We start from the raw sequence: 27,081 nt of genomic DNA on the forward strand, positions 1-27,081 counted from the left end.
CCTACAATTGGAATGATGGACAATGTTAAGGATTAGTGGAAATTGTGTTCTGTTTAGTATCTCTGTGTAAGGCCAGGGCTTCTCAAATTTTCTTACTGTGTTTGTGGAGGGGTTGCTCCCCAATAATCATGTATTTAATTATTTATTTATTGCACAAATATTACATACTGCTTGATTGTAGAATAAACCTCTTAAGCATCTTGCAAAATTAAGGCAAATGACTGCAGGCAGCTTTTTTTACCTCTCTCCTGTCCTGTCCCTCTTTGTCAGGCCAGCCAAAGGGATGAAGTGTGACTGGGCACAAGATAAATCTCAGAAAAATAAAAGCCTATGGGGAGAGGGGATTTACTAAAGCAATATAAGTTGGAATCTGGCCTATGTGTGCTTTCTTCTGACTTATTTCTTCTAAAACATTATCTTCAGCTGCTGTCTCATCAAGACCAGAGTGTGCAAAAAGTAGCTCTTGACTGTATCATGACTTACAAGCATCCACACTTACTGCCATACCGGTAAGAAGTTCTATGGGTGGGATTCAGTGGATATTGCTCTGCTGATGGAAGACATTAGCTCCTCCCTCTTAGCTCCCCAAATTCTGCTCCAGGGGTTCCTCAATCCTCTGGAGCTGGTGGGGAGACAGAGCGATGCAAGAAGGGCAGGGGAGGAGTTGCTGGGAATTCTTTCCATCCCTGTTGCGTTAATGGATGCCTTCAGTTGGTGGAGGAACTCTCGCTAGATTGCATCCTCAGTTTGATTTGGCTGTTTGTTTTGCTTCAGCCATCATATAGGAAGAATATATCATGGCCAGAGCAAATGGTGCGTAAGTGTTCACACATGCATGTTCTTGACAGGCGCTCTCTTCGCCAAGCATAAACATAATTTGTTTCTAGGATCTGTGGCTTTGTTTTCTAAGATATTGCGTAGAGAATCTTTTTCTTAATCTTGCATTATCTACTTACAGAGAGAACTTGGAACGGCTGCTGGAAGACAAGAGCTTTAAGGAAGAAATAGTTCATTTCAGCATTTCTGAAGAAAACACCACAGTAAAGGCACTGCACCGGCCAGAGCTTGTTCCTGTTCTAATGAGGTTAAGGCGCTTCTCTATATTAACTTAGAAATCAAGTCTGTATAGGTTCCTTATGGGTCTTTACAAATGAAATATGACAATGTATGGGCCTACTTCAACAGGAAGATGGTTGGATTTTTTGACCTGCTTCTCAGGTTTCACTGTGAATTCCAAATACTCTATGGGTTACTTAAGCCACTTTTTTTGTGTGTGTGGAAAACTGTCTTCTGTAACTTAAGTGAGTCCTTATTCATTGGAGTGCTTCCAAATGGTTAAGAAACTTTCCAATCAAGTCACTGGGAAATTGCGTCAGTAATTATCTTGGTTTGGAGCCAAAGTGGTGTCCCGAACTAGGGCTAGGGAGGTCTGGATTCAAATACCAAGTCTGTCATGAAGTTCATTGGGTAGCCTTGGGCCAGTCATCACCAGTTGGCTTCACTTACCTCACAGGGTTGCTGGGAGGGTAGAACAGGCAAAAATCAAAACAAAAGGGCGGGAGCGTGTGGGTTATGATGGCTCTCATTTTGCAGCCAAAATTATGATTGCAATTCTGGCAACTTGGAAGCTTTCTCTTAAGTCTATATATAAAAAAGAAAAGGTCAACAGGCCCAATGGACCAAGTCTTCTGTATGCAGGTTGGTAACCTGTAAAAATAATAATAACTTTCTTTTTGGTATTGGAAGGATTCTGTATGGACGGATGAGAAATAAAACTGGAAGCAAAACACAGGGGAAGTCAGCCGCTGGGACACGCATGGCTATTGTTTTGAGATTCCTTGCTGGCTCGCTGCCTGAAGAGATTAGGATGTTCCTGGATCTGCTATTTGAGCCTGTGAAGCACTTTGGCAATGGTATGGCTTGTACATGAGAAACTTTTTATCTAATGGCGAACGCGGCTAGTAAGAGCCCAACAGGAAGGGCCCAATAGTAAAGGAGTATGCCAGGTGACGATACACTGCAATATTTTGTTGCTTCTTCGTAGCTTATAGCTTGAACTGTATAATATAGTGGCATATTTTGTTGCATGTCTAACTTGCTTCAGTGTTAAAACCATGTATCTGGGCATCATGCGTGATAATGAAGCAGCTTTGAGAGTTGGATTGAGAGTTTTAAGGAGAATGGATTGCTGATTTTGATTGGAAAATTAGGGGGGAAATTGGGATATGATTCCTCGGGCAGCTGATTTATTTGCAATATTTGTTTTGGGTGGTTCTTGATAATATTTTAATCTGGTTCAAATCTGTGCAATGGGATGAGTTCCCTTTGCTCCGTCTCAGCTTCTGCCAACCTAGGAGTTCAAAAGCACACTAGTGCAAGTAGATAAATAGGTACTGCTGCAGTGAGAAGGTAAACGGCGTTTCCGTTCGCTCTGGTTTTCATCACAGTGTTCCGTTGCACCAGAAGCAAGCTGTCTGGGGACAAACACCAGCTCCCTTGGCCTGAAAGTGAGATGAGCGCTGCAACCCTATAGTCACCTTTGACTGGACTTAACTGTCCAGGGGTCCTTTACCTTTACCTTTTACATATAGAGTCTGCATTACATTGAACTGTGATCTCTTTTGTCTTAGGTGTGTTTTTTTGCCACTGAACATTCCTTGTGACCCTATTTTTACATTTAGTAATAGTAGGGAACATTAGTTCTTCATCTTGTTTGTGAAAACCAAAAATCTCTTAAAGGGCAATCCTCTAAATGCTTACTAGAGTGTAAGCCACACTGTGTTAAGTGGGATTTAGCTCCCAAGGGCAGAACACATCCATTAAGGGGTCATTCTAATTTTTGCCCTTTAAGCCATATATTGCTTCTGCTTCTTTTCAGGTTTTTTTTTAATAGAAAAAACACCTTCCCTAGAATTTGGTTCTTAAAATTGGGTGTATAGCATTGCAACAGAAGCCTAGGCATTATTGATTTGCTAATTTCTGTATCTTTAGGAGTGGGATATTCCATCTTGAAATGCACCTACCAAAACTGAACAGTACCTTCAATCTCTGTAGCGTTATTACCAAGATGATACTATTGTTGCCGCCTCCCACCGCCCACTTTCTTCTCCTTTTTGCTTTTGGTAGGAAATTGCCTCTCTGCAGTGCTCCAAGCAGTGGAAGAACTCGATTTATCTCGAGTCTTGCCTCTCGGTCGGCAGCATAGCCTTTTCAACAGCCTGGAAGTAGTACTGAAAAACATGGGGCATCTGATCAGCCAGTACCTGCCCGAGATTTTGCAGATTTTACTTTGCATGATGGCAACAGTATCTCACATTCTTCAGGAACGGGAAAAGGTGAGAAATTTGCTCCTGTGTATGCGTGTCTGTTCTGTTTCTGATGAGAAGCCCATGGGGCACGTTGCTCATTTCAGGACCAAGGAGAGTTCCTCATGAACAATTTTCTCTGACCACGCTTAGTCTTTTATGCTTTGACATCCACTGGCATTAATGCAGATTTTAACCAGTTAATTGTATACCTTAAAATTCTATCAATTCTTATTAATTCTGACATAAATACTAGTTAAGAGTAATAAATAATCTGCATATAAAGCTAATTTAAATTCCACTTGCTCGTAAACAAAACCATAAATCGCCCTATTCTGTTCCAATTGCACATACCGGTGGTTCCAAATATAAATCAAATATTGATGAGATAGAGGGCAATCCTGTCTTTTACCTCCCTCCAAACTAAAAGGATATGAAAGAATTTCATTTGTCCTTACATGCAATTGAGGAGAGAGGTATAAAATTCCAGTTCTCCTTCACTGCTCCTGCTGCTGCTCTGTTGTGTACAAAACAAGCTGCAGTCTGGCTTGTGTCATTTGAAGCTGGGTTTGTGGTTTGTAACCAAGGTTTATTTTGGGCTTAATACTTGTGCCTTGTTTGGAGAGAAACATACCATGAGCCTGGGTTTGGCCAGTGCAACAAGCCAAACTCTGGTTTATTTCAGCCACAGCATGATAGCAGCAGGAGTGGGAAAGAATTACCATGGAAATGTTTGAATAATGTGCGCCTGCATGCTGCTTTTTCACATCAGACTATAGTTTGGCTTAATGTGGCTTGCAAGTCCGCCATTGCCTCTTGCCAGGAAGTTCAAAAAGAGCAACACCCAGAAAAGTCACAGTGCAAGATCTGATGTACAATATTGCACTCCATGGACATGCAGACATTCAGACTGAGCTCAAAGTAATCATTTTGACAGCAGTGTTGCTGAAGTTCATGGTAATTAGTTTTGCACATGAAGTTATTCACTAACTCTTGAGACGAAAAGCTGTAATTCAGTAACTCCAGGCTTCACAAATATTTTTTTCAGCGTTGCCATTTGTTAAACTTAATTTAACACTTCATTATCTAGTGAGGAAATAAATGCCAATTAAGAGCCTCATTTATATTCTACTGGCTCTTTTTCAAAACACATTAGTCATTTATTGCCTACTAATACTACTGTCTGTGTTAAATGTTAACTTTGTATAGTTATAAATGGAGGTGTGGGGTTACTATTTCCTACAGTTCTCATTTGGGGTAGATTTTTTTTCTCGTGACACAGGGCTGGCTAACAAATTGCCACTGGAGGTTAAGATGCTTCCTCGCCATGCAGATCTCACATAGAGAAACTAACCAGGCTAGCTGTTGAATCTTACATTCATACTCATGGTAGTCTCCACTTTCAGCACCTGCTGCTTGAGGCAGCTATCTCACACCGCCTAGCTTTCGGGCTGGCCCTAGTTGGGCTTCTCATCTCCAGCATGCTTGCTTTTCGCTCTCGTGCTATGCGAACAGATCTCAATATCTTTATTTGCTGTGCAATATATTTATGGACTTTAAAAATGTATTGGGGTTTTCTTTTTTGCTATTATTTCTTTTGTGCTCTTACGTTATAAACCATCCTGTGATCTTCGGATTAAAGTTCTTTATATAAATTTACATTAATACTCCAGAGACATGCAGCATTAGTGTAACTCGGACAGAGGCAATGCAGACATATGGTTACTGCTTGCAGTTCAGAGGACACATTCAGTAACTAGTCTTTTAAATCTTAGGTGGTAAAGAATAACTGCCCTTTAAATGTTTTGCTTAAGAAGGGAAAAAAGACCTTCACAGGATTGTTATGATTTGTTTTGCAGATTCAACTCAAATTAATTAACCCACTGAAAAATTTGAGGCGACTTGGACTTAAACTTATAGCAGACTTTTTCTCTGATTTCAAAACTTACAACTTTAGTGTGGAAGAGATTGATGCAGTTTTTCATGCGGTGGTTTGGCCCCAGGTAAGGGCAGCGTGAAGGTGGAGAGTTGCTTGCTTTCCTTTACTTAGGCGCATGTCTCAAGTGTCCTCTAGCATCTTCCAAACTGCACAAATGACTTGCTTTGGAGTGGAAGTGGTATTTGGGGCAAGCACAGAGGGCATGCTAGGAACAAAACATTTAATTTTATTAGAGTGGCTGGGGAAACCCAGCCAGATGGGTGGGCAATCAATCAATCAATCAATCAATCAATAATATTAATCAGTGTATCCACTCAAGCTACAGTCCAGAAGTATGTAAATTTAATCCAAGTACAATGTAAACCGGGTTTGTCCTTTCATAAACAGCACGGGTTTCGTTGAATCTAAAGGCTTTTGCCTATATCATCTCCACAAAACTTGAATGTGACTTCATGTTGACAAATGTAAAGTTTCAGTTTTGTTGGGTGAGATATACATGTTCCTAAGTCAATGCCACATCTTTGTTGGGAGAAAGTGTGTCACTGAGTGGCACCCGCCACTCCTCTCTCTCTCTCTGTTACCATACTGTGGCAGTGTGCATGCCACAACAGCTAGACCTACTGCCTGAGGTCCAAGGGAGTGGGAACAGATCTGCCATTCATGACAGGAGCCCTTTCATGCCACAACAGTCTTAAGGTCGTGGAAGCTGTCACCCATCTGCACTGCAGTAACTCTTTGGTCAAGCCTCACAAAGATAATGAAACATAAAGCAAATATTGGATACTTCTTTTTAGATAAAACTAGAAAGAAGTCTCCTGTGAGCATGTGCTGGCTCACCTCTAAGTATGTAACAGGAAAAAATGATGGTTCCTTCAGACTATAACCTGCTTTCTTCACTACTCTACCTCTCTCAGGTACTTGGAGATGGTCCCTTTAATGCTAGACTGCCTTAGCTGTGGTGGGTGTAGAGAAGCCATAATGGCAACATTCTTGGCTCCACTCATCATTACCAGTTTTGTTCTTGATGTTAGTGGAGGCAGAAATCCCTGGCTTAGCTCTTAGCGTTGTGGTGAAAGGAAGATAAATGCAAATAGTAAATTGTTCCTTCAGAAGCAAATAGTGAGCATGCTAATGCTTCTTCTTTTGCAAACATCTCTACCAAGACAGCCTCAATATTTTGCCCCGATTTTATTTTCTCTTGTTTTGTTCCCTCAGATCCTCAGGTTGGCCTCTGAGAGCCAATATTCTCCTACTCTCTTACTCAAAATCGTTCACATATGGAGCAGAAGCCCCAGGTAAATTACTTTCTTCTTAATGAAACAATGGATCGTGGTATAACTTTATTATACTGCTACTCAGGTGTGTGTGTATATATGTATCTATGTGTATATATATAAGTGAGCTGCACTTTTAATCTAAAGTTTATGTTGGTTGTTTATAGTGACCATATACACAGGTACAGTGACAAGAACACATCTTGTTTATTTAACACAATTTATATACTGGCAAATCGATGACGGTATCCTCTTGACATTTTCATTTTCAAGTTAGCATTAGGGCTGACTTGGAATGGGGCAAGGGGCATGTTCTCTGCAAATGTTTCAGGCCCTGAAATCTGCACCTCCACCTGTTGTTGTTGTCCTCCTCCTTTTGACAATTTTTGAGACTCTGAACAGTGAAGAAGAAGAAAAAGGTCAGGAGTTGTAGGAACTTAAGAGAAACATGACAAGGGCAGTTCAGGAGTTTCACCTGCTTTGGTTCCTACTGTGACTTTATGGAACGTTCCTTCAAACTTGTGAAAGGGGCATCTCTACTCCCCACTCCCCGGCTTTAGTATTATGAACGTAAGGAGAGCCTGCTGGATCCTTTTTCTGGATCACTGACTTAGGCCTTACCTGTTGGGAGCTTCATTCTAATGTTGTCACTAGTCATTTTGCTAGAGTTAGATATTGCTACATTAGTATTTTCCTGCCTGTTTGTTGCCTTTCCCTCAGGTATTTCCCTTTGCTGGCCAAGCAGATGCCAGGACATCCAGAATATGATGTGTTATCCAATGTGTTTGCTCTGCTTTCGGCCAAAAGCTTGTGTGAGGCAACGGCTGGTGTTGTGATGGACGTGGCTGACAGTCTTCTAAACACTCCTGACTTGGAGCCCGATGACGATATGTGCAGCTTGACAGTGACAGACTGTGTCTTCCAAGAAGTTGATGAAACGACAGAAGGTACGGGTAGTTAGGCGCCCGAATCTATTGCAAGTGAATATTTTCGAAACTGCTTGTTCCATTTTGCTTGTGTGGTAGAATTAGAAACTAATTTGTGAAAGAAAATATTCTCAGCACACTTACTAGATAATGTATTGTAGTTATGCTCTGTAGACTTCTTATAGTTTCATTTTTACTGGTTTTTATTGCCTCCCTTAGAAGTACATTAAAGGGTGAGATGGAAATTCATTTGTAAAAACTCATAATAAATAAATGGGTTGTTGGCGGGGCAGAGTGACTTTCATTGAGAGCTGCATTACCAACTTCTCTCATGGTGTGTTTCGTGTTTTTCCTCCCAATGTTCCCAGTATTGTTTCACACACATTCTCACTGGATATGTTCTCTGCCCTGCCCTCAAGACCAAGTATCACTTGTAACTGATTTCAGTTTGTAGTTTTGGCTTATAACAAGTCAACAGTTGAAGAGCCCTCTTATACTAGTAATTTCATCTCCAGCTTTAGCTTTCACTTCATCCTTAGAGCAGAAGGTGCAATGGCACCCAATGGCCATCGTACAGGTCAGTCTAGACTAAATGCTGGTTTTGTGACTTCTAGCGCAGTATTCAGTTCATAGGCCTGTCTATCAGAAAATGAATGGAGCAATTCTGCAGCTCACACCCGCAAGGTTCCTTTCCTCTGTTTCTTTCTTAAAGCATTTCTATCCCACTTTTCAGTAATAAAAACACCAAAGTTACGTAACATCACTTAAAGCACTCAGATAGAATAATAAAATATCAGTAAAAGAGCAGGACATAGGGACAGCTGAAAACAGCACTAAAACCATAGAAAAGCATGAGGACATGAAAACTGTATTCACATACAAAGACCATCAGATTTGGTGCCAGGCAACCACAAAAGGGAAAGGAGGTTTACAGCTGAGGTGTTGCAGCCACAGAGCTGGGTTTCCAGTGAACAGGAGTTCTGATGGAAAGGGTATATTGTCCCAGAGAAACAGAACCAACAGAAACTCCTAGCACTTGAGATAAAAGATGGGCCTTTATTAAAAGTGTTACATTGTGGTAAAGGACAGTGCACAGGTGTTTGTTTGTCTCTCCCCCCCCCCCCCCCCGGACACCTGTTTATATCCTGGCTTGAAGGATCTCTGTCAGCTTTCAGCTTGCTGGAGATAACAGATCTACTTCAAGAGCAATGACCAGCAAATATTATTGACTACTGTGTTTTTGAGCAGCAAACATACACATTTCATGTTGGCTAAATAATTTAATTTAAAGCATCGTTCAGTAACTGGATAGCAAGTTCCCTTGTCTCCTAATTAATCCCTTTAGTAGCAACTTCTACTACATTCAGCGGTTTCCCAGGAAATGTGCTAGTTTCCAAACCAATATTTTCCCACGTTTAGCCATAATGATAGTATTTCTGGGAGCCGTATAATAAGATTTGTTAACAAGCTGCATTTTTAGTTGTAAGACATTTTATTATGGCATATAGTTTATTGTTGGCTGATATAAACTCCTATTTCATCAGGTTAGCCAAGTCAGGAGGCCTTTTCATATAAAATATAATATGAAGATATGGCCAGCTTGCCCGTCTCTTTGATGTCGTTCCATCATCATGTGCAGGCTTCTGGAAATTGCTTCCGCTCAGGGACACACAAACACACCACTTGGTGCCACATCCCATCAGCAGGATCCCTCCATCCTTGGGAGAAGCTCCTGTGTGGGCTGCTGGAGGGAAGGACAGGGAGGAAAGAGGACTTCCACCAGCCCACTTTAGTGCACTAAAATCTCTGGATTCAACTCACTGCATTTTTATTATTATTTCTGTTACCTGCTTTGGGTAGTATATGCAGAAAAGTGGGATATAAATTGAAATAACCCCAGAACAATTGTTATACTGTGAGGAATTGGATGATATTCTTTAGTTTTTCTGCTTGGAGTACTTAACGTCTCTGAATGGTAAATAAACTCACTGTCTCCCTTGCAGATGTTCCCACCACAGGTGTGAAGCTGATTCTCCCCCATGTGCCTGCAATCCTTCAGTATCTCAGCAAAACTATGTTCAGTGTGGACAAGATGAAGAAGAAGAAGTACAGAGCACAAGTCAGCAAAGAACTAAACATCCTTTCAAAGTAAATAGTTCCTTGGTACTGCTAAGAGTACTGATTTATATAGGGTCCCTTAAATTTTTACTATATGTGTATATATATATATATATATATATATATATATATATATATATATATATATGGGGGAGGAGTAAATTTACATACAGTGGTACTTCCGGTTACGAACGGGATCCATTCCAGACGTCTGGCCGCATCCCGAGGAATTCACAACCGGAGGACTGCTTCTGTGCATGCGTGTGGTGTGGTTTAGTGCTTCTGCGCATGCATGCATGGCAAAACCTGGAAAAATACTTCCGGGTTTGCCGCATTTGCATCCTGAAGTTTACGTATCCAGAGGGATACGTAAGTGGAGGTACAAATGTACTCGCCACTCACATAAAGCCACAAGGAGGTGCACAAAGTAAAATATCATAAAGCAGTATAAAAATAATAGTTAAAAACGAAGTGTTCCCTTTAAAACAGGAAATTAAACAACTGAATAGACTTGTGAACAAAAAATGTTTTCAAGAGAAACACCTGCAAGAGGCTGTCAGGAAGCTTGAGCTTTCAGGGTGGGGCTTTTTGTTGGGAATTCACTCTGGAAGCTATTGTTTGTATTTCAGGCATGGGAGGCTCTGAATCGAGTTTCTTGGCTCCATGTAACTCATATGCAGCCTCCTCCCTGCATGTCACCATACCATATGCCTTATAAGGGATCAGACTGTTCTGACTGGATGTCTAGCCCAGCATTGTGCACTCTGATTGGCAGCACCTTCGACAGGCATCTTCTGATCCATTCTGTGCTGGGGATCACAAACTCTTAATTCATATATGTGTAGTTTACCTATACACTGATAGGTATACAGTATATACCTGTTCTTTGACTTGCAGTTGTCCATATTCATTTGTGTGAAGTCATGTGTGGACCAGAATTTTATTAATGCATTCATGTGCCCTTTTGTAAGCAGAACATCAGCAGCAGTTTACATTAACAGATGATTACATTATAGGCAATTGAATCGTGATGTTGTGGTTATATCGGTGCAAGGCTAACCTCTTGCTTCTGTTGAATATAGAATTAGCAAGTTTATAAAGGACAAGAGTCAGAGCTCCATCCTGATTGGTCTTCTTCTCCCTTTCCTCCACCAGAGTAACATGGTGCAGGTAGGCTTTGTTATTTATGCCTGTGGAAAGTCACATTTTCTTTCAAGTTTGGCAGTTTTCTGGTGAACTTCTAAACTATTTTTCCATGTCATCATGATCTGCTGCTAACTTGTTTGGGTCACTGTTATTCAATGTGCTCTGCTGTGCCTTTGGGATTCCCACCCATATATATATATATATATATATATATATATATATATATATATATATGTATATATGTATGTATGTATGTATATGTATATGTATGTGTGTGTGTGTGTGTGTGTGTATATATATATATATATATAAGAGCAACTATAATGGAGTGGTTAAAAAAGAAAAAGTTTGAAAGTGGGAAGTCCCTGGTTCAGATTTCAGTTAGCCTATGTTCTTGGTGCAAACCACTTCCCATTTTAGGATGCCAGGCTAATCCTGGGATGAGGAAGCTGTGGGACTCCTGATGTCGTTGGGCTCCAACTCCCATCAGCCCCAGCAAGCATGACCAGTGGTCAGGGATGATGGGAATTGTAGTATAGCAACATCTGGAGGGCTACAGGCTAGCCATCGCCGTTCTAAAACATAGTTGAGTATAAAACGAACAAACCAGGGTGAGCCTTGGGCTTGCACAGTTCCCTTTCCTTCTGTGTAGCTAGGAGGAGTTTAAAAGCTTCACTTTTGCTTAATCGTTATTTGTGTGTGGGGGGGGGTTTCATCTAAACCAACAAACTGTAGTTAACAGTTTGATTGAAACAAGCCAAGCTGCAGTCATGGTCATGGTACATGCATTGATTAAGCAAAAGCAGCAAAATGAGCTTCTGATCTGCTCCTCTTGCTTATGGGGCAGGAAGAGAGGGGAGGGGGAGCATGCAAGGACAAGGCTTGCTGAGTCTTGTTCAAGCTTACTGATAATTGTGCTATGCTGTAGTTTAGTCTATATACAGAGCAGGGTACTTTTTTCAAGTATTTTGCACAGTGGAAATATGTCAGTTGTTTCTTGATTAATATACATTTAACTAAATCTCTCTTGACATTTCTGAACTGGATTGCATTATGTTATTTTTCAGTGTAAGTGAGGAATCGTGTCATGATTTATCTGGTTTTTTCCCAGGATACTGAGATTGACATCCTGGAAACAGTACAAAATCTACTGAAGCATTGTTTGAATCCAGCAAGTTTCCTCAAACCACTGGCAAAATTGTTTTCTGTTGTTCAGAACAAATTGTCTCGTCAGACGCTCTGCATGGTTTTTGAGGTACTGAATACAGTAATAGCACATTTATAGCATTTTTGTTAGCGATTGCTCAACACTATTTTGGTTGTGATGTGAACTTGATCCATAATGATTTCTCTGAGTGTCCATTTCAATCTATGACCCTGCCATGCTCTTGGGGATGTCATTGGGACCATTAGTCTTCCCAGTCCCAAATCCCTCTGCAGTCCCTTGAGAGGCTATCTAATCCCTTTCCCCTGACTGCTTCCTTTTTTCTTAGTGGTTGGGCAATGGACTTTCAAAATGGCCTCCTCAGCCTCCAGGAACTGTGGGAAATGTAGTGGATGGTGATGAGTTCTAAAACTCAAAATATTATGAGTAGATAATGGAAGACCTGGTTAGTTTCTGTTCAAATAAGTGCAAAGTGTGGTACGCTGGAACGAAAGAATGGAGCATCTGAATTTTGAATCCTGTGGCCACTTCTGGTTGTCCTATTTTTTAAAAAGTAAAATGTAGAACTGGAGAGTGTTCAGAGAAAAGCGCTATTAATGTGACGGTAGATGATACGTGTGTGAAATAATTCTAGGTTTGTTAAATTTGCCTTTTTATTATTTTTCCTTTTTTATAGACTTTATCAGATTTGGAAAGCAATCTAAAATACATTACAGATACAGTTAAGGTATGTAATGTTTCACCTGATTTACTTCTAAGAAATTTTCTGTCATCATTTTGATTTTTATATCTTTATTAAACCTCTTGCCCTTTGTAGCTGAATGCTTTTGATCCACGTCATCTTGATGATATCAATTTCGATATCCGCTTGTCAGCATTTCAAGACATCACTTCTCATATCAAGGCAATGAAAACAGTGGATGTCGACTACCTTATTCCAGTAATGCATAACTGTTTCTATACAATACAGGTGAGCCCATGCCCACGTGGAAAAGATCTGTCCTTTATGGTAGAGCTCCTGGAAATGTATTCTCTATTTTTTTATTAAAAAAAATTGATCATTTCGCAAACTGAAAAATACATTTATCTGCATATCTTTCCCCTTATACCATCAATGAGATTAGAAACTCCTGCTTTATTATTTAGTTAAAAAAATTTAGAATATTCCTTTTGAACCCAGAAGGCACCTCCGCGGAAGTTATGCATGTTTGCAAAACAGCCATAAGCTATTTTAGGTGAGCATTATAATTACCTTTTGGATGCTATATGAGGAAATACCTGCAGCAGCATATATCTCAAGAGAGGTAAGAGAGTTAAGGAAGAACCAAAAATAATCTTACATCTAAGATGGCGGCAGCTTTCAGAATCTCTGCTTGTTCCATTGCCTCTGCCTGATACTCATCAATTCTCCCCACCTTCCTAGTATCTCCCCTCAGTGCCACAAACTGGCTTTTTCTGAGGGTCCCCAGGGGCTTAGGAAAATACATTTTTGACAGTATTAGGGGACAGCATAGGAAACCCCTGTTTGTGTGGACTTTGGCTGTGTTTTAAAAGATAGTAAGCATGTGGGTTATCGTTGCTAGCTCTAAAATGACAAAAAAAGTCTTTTATTTCACAGGAAAATATGATTGATTCATAGTGAGCTTCATAACAATTTTATGGTACTTTTTACATATGGCTTGCAGATATTTAAAGCTTCTAGGTCTATTGCTCCCATTACAACTGCTCTTGAGTTGTTGTCGGGGGAGCTGGTTTATATTTTATCGATGATTATATTCTTGCGTATTTCTGAGTCTCTTTTAAGTTACGGTTTCAGGGGCATCTCTTGTAATCTCAGCTGCCACAATCTTTTTCTTTCTTTAGTTAGGAGAGATGTCTCTAAGTGACAGTGCCATCCTCTGTCTGAATGCTATTATCAACCTGTTTGCTGAAATCAGTCACGCGGAAGAGGAATACAAGGAAATCATTCATCACACTCTTCTAGAAGCATTGAGAAAAGGGCTGAAGAACAAGACTGAGGTAAAAAGCTGGTTATTATTTTTAATTATATACTGTTTAATGCCAAAATAGGCTTCTTGGTGGTTTATAGAATATAAAACCCAGTTATATAACACGATTGAAGTTCCATTTCCCATGAAACAACCCCATTAAAACGCAACAATTAAAACAAGAAACTCTGGTCAAGAGATCAAGGGAATGCCTGTGTGGACAGGTGCATCTTCAACACATGTTGGGATGCCTCTCATATTTCAGCAGAGAGTGCGTTCCATTGGTGAAGAAGCCCACCTCTGCATCACCACAAGCCGATAATCATCAGGCTGACTGCTGTCTGACTGCTGTTACATTTCAGGAGGAAATGTTACAGTGAAAGAGAATTGTACAAGTGATGCCCTATTCTAGTATTTTGAAATGAGACAGGGCCGTGGACAGGCTTCTTATTGAACAAAGCACCCAATGTGGCTAATGATAAGATGCAAATATTTTAAAAAGCATAAACAAAATGCTTCTGTATTGTTCCTATTACCTTACCTACCTACCTACCTACCTTAGCATGTTTACTCCAGCCCAACATGTTGACGAGTCCAAAATATGGCAAATAAGCTAAATTCTAGGGGAGGGGTTGATACAATGGTGTGGAGAGGATGTGGGACCACGTGAGATGTCTTGCCATGTGCTACCACCACACTTCCCTGACATGTTCATTCAGATAACAGCAGGAGTAGTTCAGGTACCAATGTAAATATGTAGAGCCCCTGATCTAAACAAAAATCTATCGAATGTTTAATATGTGTGGATGTCAGTCTAGTTCCAAAGGGAGAACGTTTCAAAAGCATAATTCTGGTTTTTGTGTGTGTTCTTGCATGGTTGTTCTTGCTCAGTGTGTTTCTAAAAAAGAAATAATCAAATGGCTGCATTAAAAAAACACCCAAGCCACACACTTTCACATTTCCCTTGGTATTTTGTTGCTTGCTGCTTTCAGAGCATTCAGCAGGATTACACATCATTGCTCTCCAGCTTGATTCGAGCATTTTCAAACCACCCAGAGTTTCAGGACTTGGCCCAGCTGACGGACGTTCATGATCCAGAGATGGACTTCTTTGAAAATATGAAGCATATTCAGGTATAATGCAATCCTGTTCTTTCCACTGGACAATAGTTGTATGATAGTGGAAAGATGGGAGATACTTCATCTTCTTCTGTGAATGTAAATCTTTGCAAGTGCTGCCTCGTTTTTTCAGTTGCAAATCATTGATCGTTGTGAGAACAATAGCTCTCTGCGTGTGTGTTTTGATTTAATGGCTATAATGTCATTTACACTATTTTAGCACATGGTAAGCTTTGCTGTTAATGTCACATTTAAAAGACAGCAGCTAGAATTTTATGCATTTAATCAGAATGTATTTTCTCTTATTCAGTGTCTCAGTTTGAGAAATAGACAGAAGTGTGTTGTAGTAAGATGCTCACCCAAAAAGGTGTCGTTTCTCCCTCTCAGCTGTTAAAAGCTGGTGAAACTTTTGATAGATTATGACACTCAAACCTCCTAGGTCTACTGAATTAAATATGGGCCCTCACTCAGTGAAAACTGTTGTATCTCTCTTAGATCCACAGAAGGGCACGCGCCTTGAAGAAATTGGCTAAGCAACTAGTTGATGGCAAAATCACACTCTGTTCCAAATCTCTTCAGAATTACATTATGCCTTACGCAACTACTACTATCTTTGATGAGAAAATGTTTAAGGTAAACTTTTAGCATACAATGGTGGGAGCTGCTTTTATTTCATAACCCTTAGTGGCATATTTCTGTAAGTGCAACAGCATGATTTCCCTTTTCATGAGGAGAAAATAAAGAGTGTTGGGATTTGAGTTGAGATTTTTAAAAATGAAGTACCTCCCCTGCACGGTACTTATTTGAAATGTTTGTTAAGGCTCTTATTTTGAGCTGCCCTTTTAAAGAAGGAACAGTGCATACAAATTTCTGGGAACTAAACTTTGCAGAGTTCTTCTTTGTCTGTTATCTTCATAATTTAGTTTTTTATACATGTATTTATTTATTTATACATACATACATACATACATACATACATACATATCCTGCAGTTCCTCCAAATAGTTCAGTGAGGGAGGCCTACGTATTTCTCTGTACCCCTTCTCCTGATTTGGAAGAATTGCATTCATACAGCAACCCTGGGAAGTAGCTTAGGCTGAAAAGAATGTGACTTCCTCAAGGGCACCTGGTGAGCTTTATGGCTGAGTGAGGACCTGAACCAAAAGCTCCCTACCTTTGGTCAAACGGTACCAGGGACAGATAATTGGTGCCATCAAGATGTCGCTGTACTACAACTTCCATCAACCTGACCATTGCTCATGCTGGCTAGGGCTGATGGGAGTTGTAGTCTCAACATTTGAAGGACACCACAATGGCTATCACTGCTCTAACCACTACACCTCACAACTTCTGAATTTAATAATGAGGGGGAAAGCTTCAGATAGGTCTCTGAATATTGCCAAGCATGTTGCTTCTTTTGGATATTTTGATGTGAAAGTGTTTTCCTCTTGGTTCAACAATGTCACTTTTGCCATGATTTTAAGGGAGTGTTGGGGATGTGGAAGGAAGCGTCTTCTAGCCTGCATGGGCTTCGTTAGTCTAGGCAAGGCTTTTGTGCTGCTTGAAATTGGGAAGACCCTAAGGGTTGTTTTCTGTTCCTCAGTATGAAAATATGATAACTGCTTCGGTTGAAATGGTAGGAGCTGTTTGCAGACATCTTTCTTGGTCAGCGTACCTCTATCACTTGAAACATTTCATACACGTCTTGCAGACTGGACAGATCAATCAAAAACTGGGCGTCAGGTACTGTAAATGTCGGTTTTAAGGTTTATCCTGTAATCCTGTGTGCACTTACCAAGCAGCATAGTGAGACTTGCTTTTGAGCAACCTTGCAGGGGTTTGCAATGCCAGTCACTCCATACTGATAGCATTAATAAGGAAATTGACACAGAAGGGTAGTATCTCTGTGGACTGTTTTAAAGCTGTCGTTTTAACCGAGCTGATGACTATGTTAATGGGAGCATTGAGCCTCTGTCTGCGTGAAAAGAGAGCTTTATGTTCCAAGCACTTTTAATTCACTTTGGCCAGATATCAAAAAACTACTTTAGGAATGCTCTTGTCCAAAGAGATTTTTGCTTGCGTTCTTTGAACACTAGATTCCACTCTTCCCCCAGTGCTATACTGCACTTTGCTTTTTGAATGTACCCTCTGTTTTAAAGATTTGCCATGCAGCCTAGGGGGCATCTGTTCAAGAAACTCAAGCCCAGTGCCCCCATAAGTATTCACTTGAGCAGTTCTTTTAGTCCAGTCCTTTTACAAATAGAAAAGTTGTACCTTTTTTTGGATTTTAGCACCTTTTATTTCTCTCCCTGCCCCTTAATCTCGTTGACAGTGTGCTCGTTATGGTGCTGGAGGCTTTTCATTTTGACTACGAAACTCTTGAAAAGCAGCTTGAGATGATTCAAAAGGAAGGTAAGGTTCTGATTCCTGCATCTGGTGGAGTGGGCTCCAGCTCCTGTAAGGTTGTGCGTCTCACGATAAATGTTGGTAGGCTTTAAAGTGCTGTGACATTTTGCTACAACTTGTTAACACTGCGCCCTCTTTAGCATCTAATGCATTGTAACCCTGATCGCTGCTCATCTAGACGGCTATGTTCTACCACCAGCGCTGGAGGCTGTAATGCTTCTGAAGGCCAGTTGCTGGAGACTGGGGGAAGAAAGAGTGCTGCTTGCGCACTTCTTATAGGCATCTGGTCGGCGACTGTGAGAACAGGCTGCTGGACCAGATGGGCCACTGGACTGATTCATAAGGCTGTTCTTCTGTTCTGATATAATAATAAATAAACTTGCATGGCCATTACTCTTTGCATGCAAAACACAGGGCCTCTTGTTTCATTACGCATTTTAAAATCTCTGCTTTCTATTTTAAAAAGTTAATTATTGGGTTTCTAGTTCGGAATATCTACGTAATGCCCCAGTCCTAAACTTATGTGGAGTTATAAATAAAGCAGGGCCAGGCCTGCTTATTTCCCATCTCTGCTCTGTACTAATAAGGAATCCTCTTCTGAGTATGAATCATATTCATTAGGCACAGAATTCTGGCTAACAGTTGGGAAGAGTGGGAATGGAATGGGGAATCCTGGAAGAAGAGTGTGGCCTGCTAATATCTTACACAGGAGTGCTCTAGATTACAGGTCCCACTTTGCCCGTCTTGTTCCAACAAAGTACTTGATCGGCAAGCATCAAAGCCTTTTTTCATCTTGATTATGCCTAGTAGATGTGGAAGCCATGGACACTGAACTGGAAGCGGAGAATGAAACAATGGAAGTGGAGCTTAGTGATGGAGAAGAAGACCAAGAAACCACCAAGGACCTTTCTAAAGATGCCAGTGAACAAACAGAGCCTGTTTCATCTTTGTCTGCTCCAGCCACTAATGAAGAAGACAAAAAAACCCAGATCGCTCTGAAACCAATTTCCTTCCTGCCTAGGGATAAGGAAGAGTTGAAATGCTTGATAAGTCATATTCAAGAAACAGTACAGGGAAACATCTTGCCCAAATTGCACAAATGTCTCATTGCAAAGGTACATTTCTGAGTCTTCGGGGTTTATTTTTAAATAGTCTTTAGTACATCTTGATTCTGGGAGCTAAACTAGATGAATTGTCATTCAGCAAAATAGCAAGTGGCTTTTAAATTGTGTGAATGGTCCCCACGTGGGGGACCAGTCCGGGTTAGGACTGAGGTGGGCAGCATTAACATTTTGTCCCCTCCACCTCCTATTTGCATTAAAAGAAAAGCTCCCGTTTATGCCAGTTGTGGTCCTTGGTACCAAAGAGATGCTCTGAATACCGCTTTAAGTATACCAAATGAACCTCACTTTCTCCTCCTAACAACCTTGTGAGGTAGGCTAGACAGAGTGTCGGCTCCAGTGTTGTATTCTCTCCGGACGTAGATGTAAGATCATTGTCTTAACAGCTGGCAGTTGCAAATGCTATTGAGTAACTTTGGAGATGGTGTGTTTCTGTGCCCTGCAGGTCAAAAGAGATGAAGAGCACAAGCTTGTGAAATCTAAGGTTGTGAATGATGAAGAAGTTGTTCGGGTTCCACTTGCTTTTGCAATGGTCAAGCTGATGCAGACTCTTCCCCAAGATGTCATGGAAGAGAATTTGCCAAGGTATGTACAGTCTTTTCTAGTGAATATTAAGTTCCATATGGTGAAAATCACCTAGGGATATATATAGACATATAGAGAGTGCATATGGGGGGGGATGCATACTTGCATATATAGGATAAATATTGTACAAACCTCTTGGAGTGATAATTTAAGCTTGTGTTTGGTTCTCTTCTGTTTTGCTTCTTTGTTGGCTCCAGCATCCTCCTGAAAGTCTGCTCCCTTCTGAGGAACAGAGCACAGGAAATACGGGATATTGCACGCAACACCCTGATGAAAATAATGGAGGCTTTGGGGGCACAGTATCTGCAATATGTTTTAAAAGAGATGCAGTCAACCCTCGTCCATGGTTACCAGGTATATAGTGCTGGCTTTCTTTTTCTTCCGCCTTCCTATTAGGAGGAGGCGCTTATGGGCAGAGGACATTATAGCTCCTTAGCCTTGCTCCCTGAACTCACAATCTGCAGTGGGCTCTCCTGCCTAATTGACAGCAACACCAGGCAAGCAGAAAGCAGAATCAGTTGAGAAGTTGGGTCCAAGCTCAGGCAGTTGGAAGAAATGCTGGATTGTATCGAAGATTAATTTAGTAGGTAACAGTAGCGGGTGGGGACTGCTGAAAGCACTATAGCAATCTTCTAAATACCATTCCAGTTGTGTATGTGTGTCATTCTTTTATTAGTTATCCTTTTAAATAACAAACACAGAGTCACTTGATTTCTTTTGCTCATGCAGGTCCACGTGTTGACTTTCACAGTCCACCTCTTGCTGAAGAGCCTCGCCAGCAATCGACTTAAAGTGGGAGACTTGGATCCCTGCGTAGAACTTATGACCGAGGTAAGTTCTTTGAAAGCGAGGTTTGCTGCGTGCGGAAAACGCCAAGTGTAAAAGGAGCTCATTTCAGAGATGTCACTGCAATCGGGAACTTACAGCTCCAGTTCCTGTAATACCTGGATGGAGAGAGGGTGGTGCTTGGTTGGGTGATACCAAACCGTTGCCTTCATGAAGGAGCCCAAGTAATACTAGGTTCTCTTCCTTCTTGACTAGTTGCACATTTTATCAGATCTTTTGTTTCTTAAAGGGAACACTCTTATGCCTAGTCAGATCATGGGTCCATCAGCTCAGTCTGGCAGCAGCTCCCCAAGGTTTCAACCAGGGAACTCTCCTAGCCCTATCTGTCAGTGCTGGGGGTTGGACCTGAGACCTTCTGGGTGCAAAGCAGATGCTGTAGAAACTGAGCTCATCCCTCGCCCCTAAAGATGAACGCGTTGGACCTTTCGTTGTTCATGTCTGAAAAGGTGGATGCAAAATTATAACTGCTGCTCTACTGCTACTTACTGTTAACACTTTCCTCCGTGTCTTCTGAAAAGATTTTCAACCACGAACTGTTTGGGGAAGTTGCAGAGGAGAAAGAGGTGAAAGGCATAGTTTCCAAAGTCATGGAGGCTCGCAGAAGCAAGAGCTATGATTCTTATGAAATCCTTGGCAAGTACATAGGGAAAGACCAAGTGACTAAGCTCATTCTTCCATTGAAAGAGGTAAGATATATTTTCTCTCTCCGAAAGAGAAATTTGGCAGTGGCATGATAAACTACTAAAATATGGAAGAATAATGGGAGGACAGACTGTGACACAATGAAGCATTTTTATGGGATCATGCTACCGATATAGAAGCAGATGTGTTATTTTAGCATGGTATATAGACTTTGCAAACATAATGATGTGTCTTTCCGAAATCAACAGCATATGGTCTAAGAAGGATCTGTAACACCAAGGTTTGCGTTTTAAGGTGGCTTTTCTAACGTCTACTTGCAGATTTTAGAGAATACTACAAGCCTAAAGATGTCTCGGAAGGTACATGAAACTTTACGCCGCATCGTGTCTGGATTGATAATGAACACAGCAATGAGTGCAGAAACCATCCTTCTACTCAGCCATGGACTTATTAGTGAAAATCTACCACTGTTAACAGAGAAAGCAAAGTGAGTTTGTAGAAAGTTAATTCAAATCCAGTTGTCTTTTCGTCTGCTTGCTAGGATGATCAAATTGGCCACTTCTGAAAATGTGTTTACTCACAGAAGTATGTTGGACCCATTTTTCCAGGATTGCTCCTCTGTCACAAAGACTGCTACTTGCAAGCCATATGTTGCAAAGTAGTGTCATTATAAGTCCCAGGCTTGCCTTGATTTTCAGTCACTCATGAAGTTTCGATTCAATGTAGTTTTGAACCAGTGGATCCAAGTTACAAGAAAGGAGATTCTTTGCAGGAGGTTGGACTATAGAGTCTCTTGCAACTCTACAGTTCTAAGATTCTCCTCTTTGCTCAGTGTGATGTCTGTCCTCGGCCCTGATGAATTAAGCTGAAAAGTTTGTTTTGTTTTCAGAACCAAAGCTCCTGCTCCTCCAGATCCTCGTTTGCAACCAAAGAGCTGCCTCTTGCTTCCACCAGCTCCAGTTCGAGGAGGGCAGAAGGCACCTGTGAGCAGCAAGACAAACATGCACATTCTGGTTGAATCAGGGCTACGGGTATGTAAGAGATGCCCTGTGTGCTTAAAAATGAAATCAAAACATATTTCTTTATGCTTCAGTGCAGGAATATTTTGGAAAAAAACAACATAGCTGTGCTCTAGTCAATTTAATACTTCTTGTTTCCTTCATCTGATTGTGGTGGGTAGTATAGAATATACTCCTCTGACCACTCTAGCCATGCCCAACATCACTTCATAAGGGATGGCAGTAATGCTCATCTTCCCCTCATCTCCAGCTTGTGAAAAGTTTGAGGCAGTGGGTCAATTCAGACATAATGTTCCTTTTTGTCCAAGCTGTGGTTGGGAGGATTAGGACCATTTTTGTTGTGCTCACATGTTTCTTCCAACCCTTGCACGTTCTAACTTCATTCTTTATTATCGGTTTAGTGACAAACCACAGTTCACCATTACATTGAAACTGGGTAAACTATAGCTTGCAAAAACTTTAGTTTGCCAGTGCAGGTGTTTGCTGTTAAACAGGAAGTGAGAGGAACATAGGGCACAGAGGAAGGTTGGGGAGAGGAGTGATGATGAATGCACTGGCTTATTTCATGTTGTAGAAAAATGTGGTTATGGAGATTTACTGCTTTATAGTGCACTTTTCCCATTGGGACTATAGGGAGATTTTCTTAGGTAGGCATGCAGCCATGAATGAGCAGCATAGAGTTGACATTGAGGGGTGGTGAGAATCTTTTTCTCCATCCATTTACCCCATGCCTCTGATCCTTCATGTGTTTCTCGGGTCTTAATTTAAAAGCTGTATTTCCAAGATATCACTGAAATTGCATAGCATGTCAGTTATCTTCTGATGCCTTTGGCTGCTAACAACCCGAGGTTGCCCTTGATATATGCTGTAAGCTGCCCAGAGTGGCTGGGAAAACCCAGTTGGATGGGTGGGGTATAATAATAATAATAATAATAATAATAATAATAATAATTATTATTATTATTATATATTATTATTATTAATATTATTAATATATTAATATTATTATTATTATTATTATTATTATTATTATTATTACTACTACTATTATTATTATTTTAAACAATTTGGTATTTCAGATCTATTACCCCTTTTAATTTATTCATTTAATTCCAAGCACTTATTTCCTATTACAGCTACTGCACATGAGTCTGAAGAGGTCCAAAATAAATTCCTCAGATGATCACACTTTAGAAATGTTGGATCCTTTCGTTCAGCTGCTTGTCGACTGCCTTCAGTCCACAGATGTTAAGGTAGGATTCTGAACTCAATGCAGTAGCTCTAACCTCTGCAATGCTGGCAGATGGCAAAGTTCAGCCTGGGCCAAAATTCTTCCTTCATTCTGTCACTAAGACCAATAAAGGAACTGGGGGAAATTCCAACTTTCACATACTGATTGCTTAGAATCCAGTCAAGATCATTGAGACTTATTTTCCCGGTTTCTTAACTGACATCAGACCATGTTTCTGCAGTGCAGGTGTAATAGGAAACTCAGAGTTCCCTATTACACCTGCACTGCAGAAATATCGTTTAATACAAACCAGAGTCTTTGCACCAAAGCAGAAGCATAATAGGAGGTGGGTGAAGGAGTTGCACTTGACATTGACACTTGCTCCTGACTCTTGAAAGACTGTCTACAAAAATGTGAATTGCCACTCAAGCGTGGATTGTGCGGAGGGCTTTGGGAAAAGTGGCATCCCTCACGTCATCAAAAAGCTCAAGAATTCCAGTTTCAAGGGATTTGTGGCTGGTACAAAACATTTCTATAGCCCCACCTAGCTTTTTTTATTAAGTCATTTGTTCTCTTCGCAGGTGATCACTGGCTCTCTCCAGTCCCTTCTGTGGGTCTTAAAGTTCCCGTTGCCGGCAGTAGACAAGAATATAGAGCAGCTAATCGAGCGGCTTTTCGTTCTGCTGAAAGACTTTGCGAAGCCAGGAGCTGCTAAAGGCCAGAATTTTCATTTGGTTGTAAATTGTTTCAAAGTAAGTTATAACTGGTAGAACAGCTCAATGTTGATCTTGCAGGGTGCTTTTCTTCCAGACTCATGTGCCTGTGTGACATGGATGATTGGTGTGACAGAAAAGGGACTTCAGACACCTTTAGATCTGCAAATTGTTTTGAAAAAATTGTGTTCACAGAACTTTTTTTTATTAAAAAAGCTTTTATCTATGCAGTGATCCTCAGAAGCTGGGAACTGCGCAGCTCACTAATTAGAATATCCAAGGGGACTGTAGGTGGAGACAATCCATTCTCTGTAATGGTCTGACCCACACATTGTGTAGAAGTTCCATTGCTATGCGGATTCTGAGATTTCAAAATCACACTGCACAGACACTTATCCTTGGTAACAAAATGAGACAGCCATGTAGCATTTTGTCACCACCCATATTTTCAGTAAAAACAAAGGTTTACAAAACTTGCAGATTGCTTTAATTCAAAGTAGTTTAATAGCATCATGCCATTGTAAAACAATCAGGTAAAACCATGTCGGTAAAACAAGTACATTGCTGCAATAAATAAAAGTTTGTGGTGAAATGGTAAAAATTCGAACATTCCCTCCCCCATAAAGTGGTTCTCACCAATCTGACCTCTGAGTAGGGGAACAGTGAGCCCAGAGCCTTGTCTACAAATTTTACAGCACTGCCCTATGAGGTTCCATTGTTTTTTAATGAGGCTTATTCCCTAGTAAGGGACGCGGGTGGCGCTGTGAGTAAAACCTCAGTGCCTAGGACTTGCCGATCGCATGGTCGGCGGTTCGAATCCCCACGGCGGGGTGAGCTCCCATCGTTCGGTCCCAGCTCCTGCCCACCTAGCAGTTCGAAAGCACCCTTAAGTGCAAGTAGATAAATAGGTACCGCTTTATAGCGGGAAGGTAAACGGCGTTTCCGTGTGCTGCTCTGGTGCCGGTTCGCCAGAGCAGCTTCGTCACGCTGGCCACGTGACCCGGAAGTGTCTGCGGACAGCGCTGGCTCCCGGCCTCTAGAGTGAGATGAGCGCACAACCCTAGAGTCTGTCAAGACTGGCCCGTATGGGCAGGGGTACCTTTACCTTTTTATTCCCTAGTAAATGTTTTGGATTGCAGCCCAAATGGGTAGGGAGGTGATGATCACACAACACCTGTAGAGAGCGCCCTACAAACTCTCAGGGGACTCTGAATCTTGGAGAACATTGTGTAATGGTCATGTTCATAAGTCTAAATTTTAATTACAGTGTGTAACTCTGCTTGTGAGGAATGCAAAGAGTCACATAACAGAGAAACAACTACAAGTGTTGCTTGGATATGCTGAAGATGATATCTACGATTCATTACGACAGGCCACTGCCTTTGGCCTCTTAAAGGTATCGCTTGCACTGTAACAAGTTGTCTTTTAAGAATCATTTGTTGAAATGGAAATGGAAGTCTCGAATCTTTTTCCGAGTGTATAAAGCTGGTAGTTTTGTTTTGGGCAAAATTATTTTGGGCAGATGTGTAGAAAGCTGATCAAAAACAATGAAAAAAACATGAGTTTCAAATTGTATTTAACACAATACAGAACACAATCATGACTCAGTCATACGTTTTTCTCTTTTCAAAAAGGCGATCGTATCCAGAAAACTGGTAGTTCCCGAAATTGATGGTGTTATGCAGAAGGTTGCAAACTTTGCCATCACAGGGCAAAATGAGCAAGTTCGAATCCAGTGCAGACAGGTTTGTAGAAATTAAAGGGGGGGAGGGGAGGCGTGCTCATGCCCTTTTATCAGGGCCACTGTTTTTCGTCAGCTCCCATTTTTTCAATTATTTTATAGCTGGCAAGAGCACAAATTGGGTATTTTTGAGTTTTAACCAATTGTTTCTTGTTTTCTTCCACCCACTCCCCCAGATTTACTTGAAATATATTCTCGATTATCCACTTGGTAAGAAGCTGAAAACCAACCTTGAGTACATCTTTGCCCAACTCAAGTAAGTGCACAGAGATTATTGTTTATTTTCTCAATAAAGGAAAAAAATAGCAACTACAAGGCTGGGCTTTACCCTCTGGTCAGAATGGGGACCCTCTGCAGACAACGCAGTAATAGAGCCATGCAGGGCCAAGACGTTAGGATAAAGCCTCAGTAGAGTATTGGAAGCAAATTATATCCTCTGTACACTGCACATGTTCCCTCATTGGTTATGAAGTTTTGTTCTGTGTTCCTGTTGACATTTTTTTTCTTTGTATATGAATGAATAATCGCATTAGGAGCACAGGAAGCTGCCTTTTACCAGATCCAGACTCTTTACCTAGCTATGTGCTGTGTATTCTGACTGACAGTGACTCCCCAGGGTCTCAGGTGGAGATCTTTCACAAGAAAAGTTGTATGGAGGAAGAAAGTGGTTTGTCACATATAACATCTGAGATTCCAGTGATGACCATCATATGTATTTAACTTCTTGTTCGCATTCAGCTATTAAAGAAAAGACACATTAACATTCTTCAAGGCCAGGTGTTTGCAAAAGCAAGGTGTAATATGAAAATATATGCTATGCTGTGTACTTTTCTTAAATACAGCTCCTAAGTCCCAATAGATGCAAAGGAACTTAACTTCTGATTAAACATGTGCTGGATTGTGCTATTAGTGTGCCAAAAAATTACTGCAAGTCTTGAGGACACTGACCATACTGTTCTGTTGTTGCCCTAGTTATGAATATGAGACAGGGAGAGAATCTGCTTTGGAAATGATCGCTTACCTCTTTGAAATGTTCCCCCAGGTAATGTATAACTGCATCACAAACTTCCCACCTTTACCGTATTTCAGCTTGAACCCTAGAATATGACATTTTATATAAGGCATTATGGCTGGATGGGAATTATTCCCATTGAATTTGGCAGGATTTACTTTTGAGAAAACATGTATAGGATATGGGGCGCTGCTCACATACATTTTCCTGAGCGTGTTGCTGTGTTGCCTTTTCAGAGTATGCTGGCATTGCTGAGGACAAATACGGCCTGCGTGGATTGAATTTCATGTTCATTTTTCTTTCTTTGTCACATTTGTAACTGCCCTTCTTACGAAGGGTTTGAGGAAGCATACATGCTGCTCCTCCACTTTAACTATCGCAGCAACCCTGTGATGATGTAGATTAGGCTGAGGATTCAGGCCTGGGTGGATGCACTTGGGAGATGCCTGAGCCTTGTGCCCATGTGGTCCACCCTCATATTGCCCCCTTCTCTTTGCCGCACTGTGTTTCTGAGTCAAGGAACTGCCGTTTCCCAATTTGTCCAACTTGGGAAATGAAACAAGACCTAAAACCATGGTTTGGAGTTTCACAGTTTGGAATTAGCAGGAAACTGTGATTACTCAACCCAGGAAGACTTCAGTCACAGGGCAGAAAGGGGGTGGAGCTCATGAGCCCCAAGGCTTGTAAATACCTTGACTCCAGAAGCTGAGGGGCACCTGAACTGGCCACAGACTAGGCCAGAGTCACCCAATGAGCTTCATGGCTGAATAGGAATATTCCCCCTCT

General features: G+C 41.0%; 1 protein-coding gene across 3 annotated transcripts in view; it reads left to right on the forward strand.

Moving 5' to 3' along the window:
* Positions 1-27,081, forward strand: part of UTP20 (UTP20 small subunit processome component) — a 57,649-nt gene that overhangs the window by 23,960 nt on the left and 6,608 nt on the right. For 2 of the 3 annotated variants that reach the window (XM_053406802.1, XM_053406804.1), the window contains exons 24-53: positions 424-509; positions 959-1,084; positions 1,747-1,913; positions 3,127-3,335; positions 5,165-5,308; positions 6,460-6,539; positions 7,239-7,465; positions 9,448-9,592; positions 10,645-10,732; positions 11,820-11,963; positions 12,550-12,600; positions 12,691-12,843; positions 13,737-13,892; positions 14,854-14,994; positions 15,475-15,612; positions 16,583-16,722; positions 17,312-17,391; positions 18,193-18,500; positions 18,952-19,091; positions 19,289-19,445; positions 19,821-19,922; positions 20,456-20,623; positions 20,900-21,066; positions 21,469-21,610; positions 22,735-22,851; positions 23,411-23,581; positions 24,810-24,938; positions 25,177-25,287; positions 25,460-25,539; positions 26,256-26,325. In XM_053406802.1, coding sequence (XP_053262777.1) covers positions 424-509; positions 959-1,084; positions 1,747-1,913; positions 3,127-3,335; positions 5,165-5,308; positions 6,460-6,539; positions 7,239-7,465; positions 9,448-9,592; positions 10,645-10,732; positions 11,820-11,963; positions 12,550-12,600; positions 12,691-12,843; positions 13,737-13,892; positions 14,854-14,994; positions 15,475-15,612; positions 16,583-16,722; positions 17,312-17,391; positions 18,193-18,500; positions 18,952-19,091; positions 19,289-19,445; positions 19,821-19,922; positions 20,456-20,623; positions 20,900-21,066; positions 21,469-21,610; positions 22,735-22,851; positions 23,411-23,581; positions 24,810-24,938; positions 25,177-25,287; positions 25,460-25,539; positions 26,256-26,325 — 4,137 coding nt within the window. The remainder of the gene's footprint in view (positions 1-423; positions 510-958; positions 1,085-1,746; positions 1,914-3,126; positions 3,336-5,164; positions 5,309-6,459; positions 6,540-7,238; positions 7,466-9,447; positions 9,593-10,644; positions 10,733-11,819; positions 11,964-12,549; positions 12,601-12,690; positions 12,844-13,736; positions 13,893-14,853; positions 14,995-15,474; positions 15,613-16,582; positions 16,723-17,311; positions 17,392-18,192; positions 18,501-18,951; positions 19,092-19,288; positions 19,446-19,820; positions 19,923-20,455; positions 20,624-20,899; positions 21,067-21,468; positions 21,611-22,734; positions 22,852-23,410; positions 23,582-24,809; positions 24,939-25,176; positions 25,288-25,459; positions 25,540-26,255; positions 26,326-27,081) is intronic. The other variant, XM_053406803.1, reaches the window with a different exon arrangement.

The sequence above is a fragment of the Podarcis raffonei genome, chromosome 10 (assembly GCF_027172205.1).
Source record: "Podarcis raffonei isolate rPodRaf1 chromosome 10, rPodRaf1.pri, whole genome shotgun sequence".
Taxonomy (NCBI): domain Eukaryota; kingdom Metazoa; phylum Chordata; class Lepidosauria; order Squamata; family Lacertidae; genus Podarcis; species Podarcis raffonei.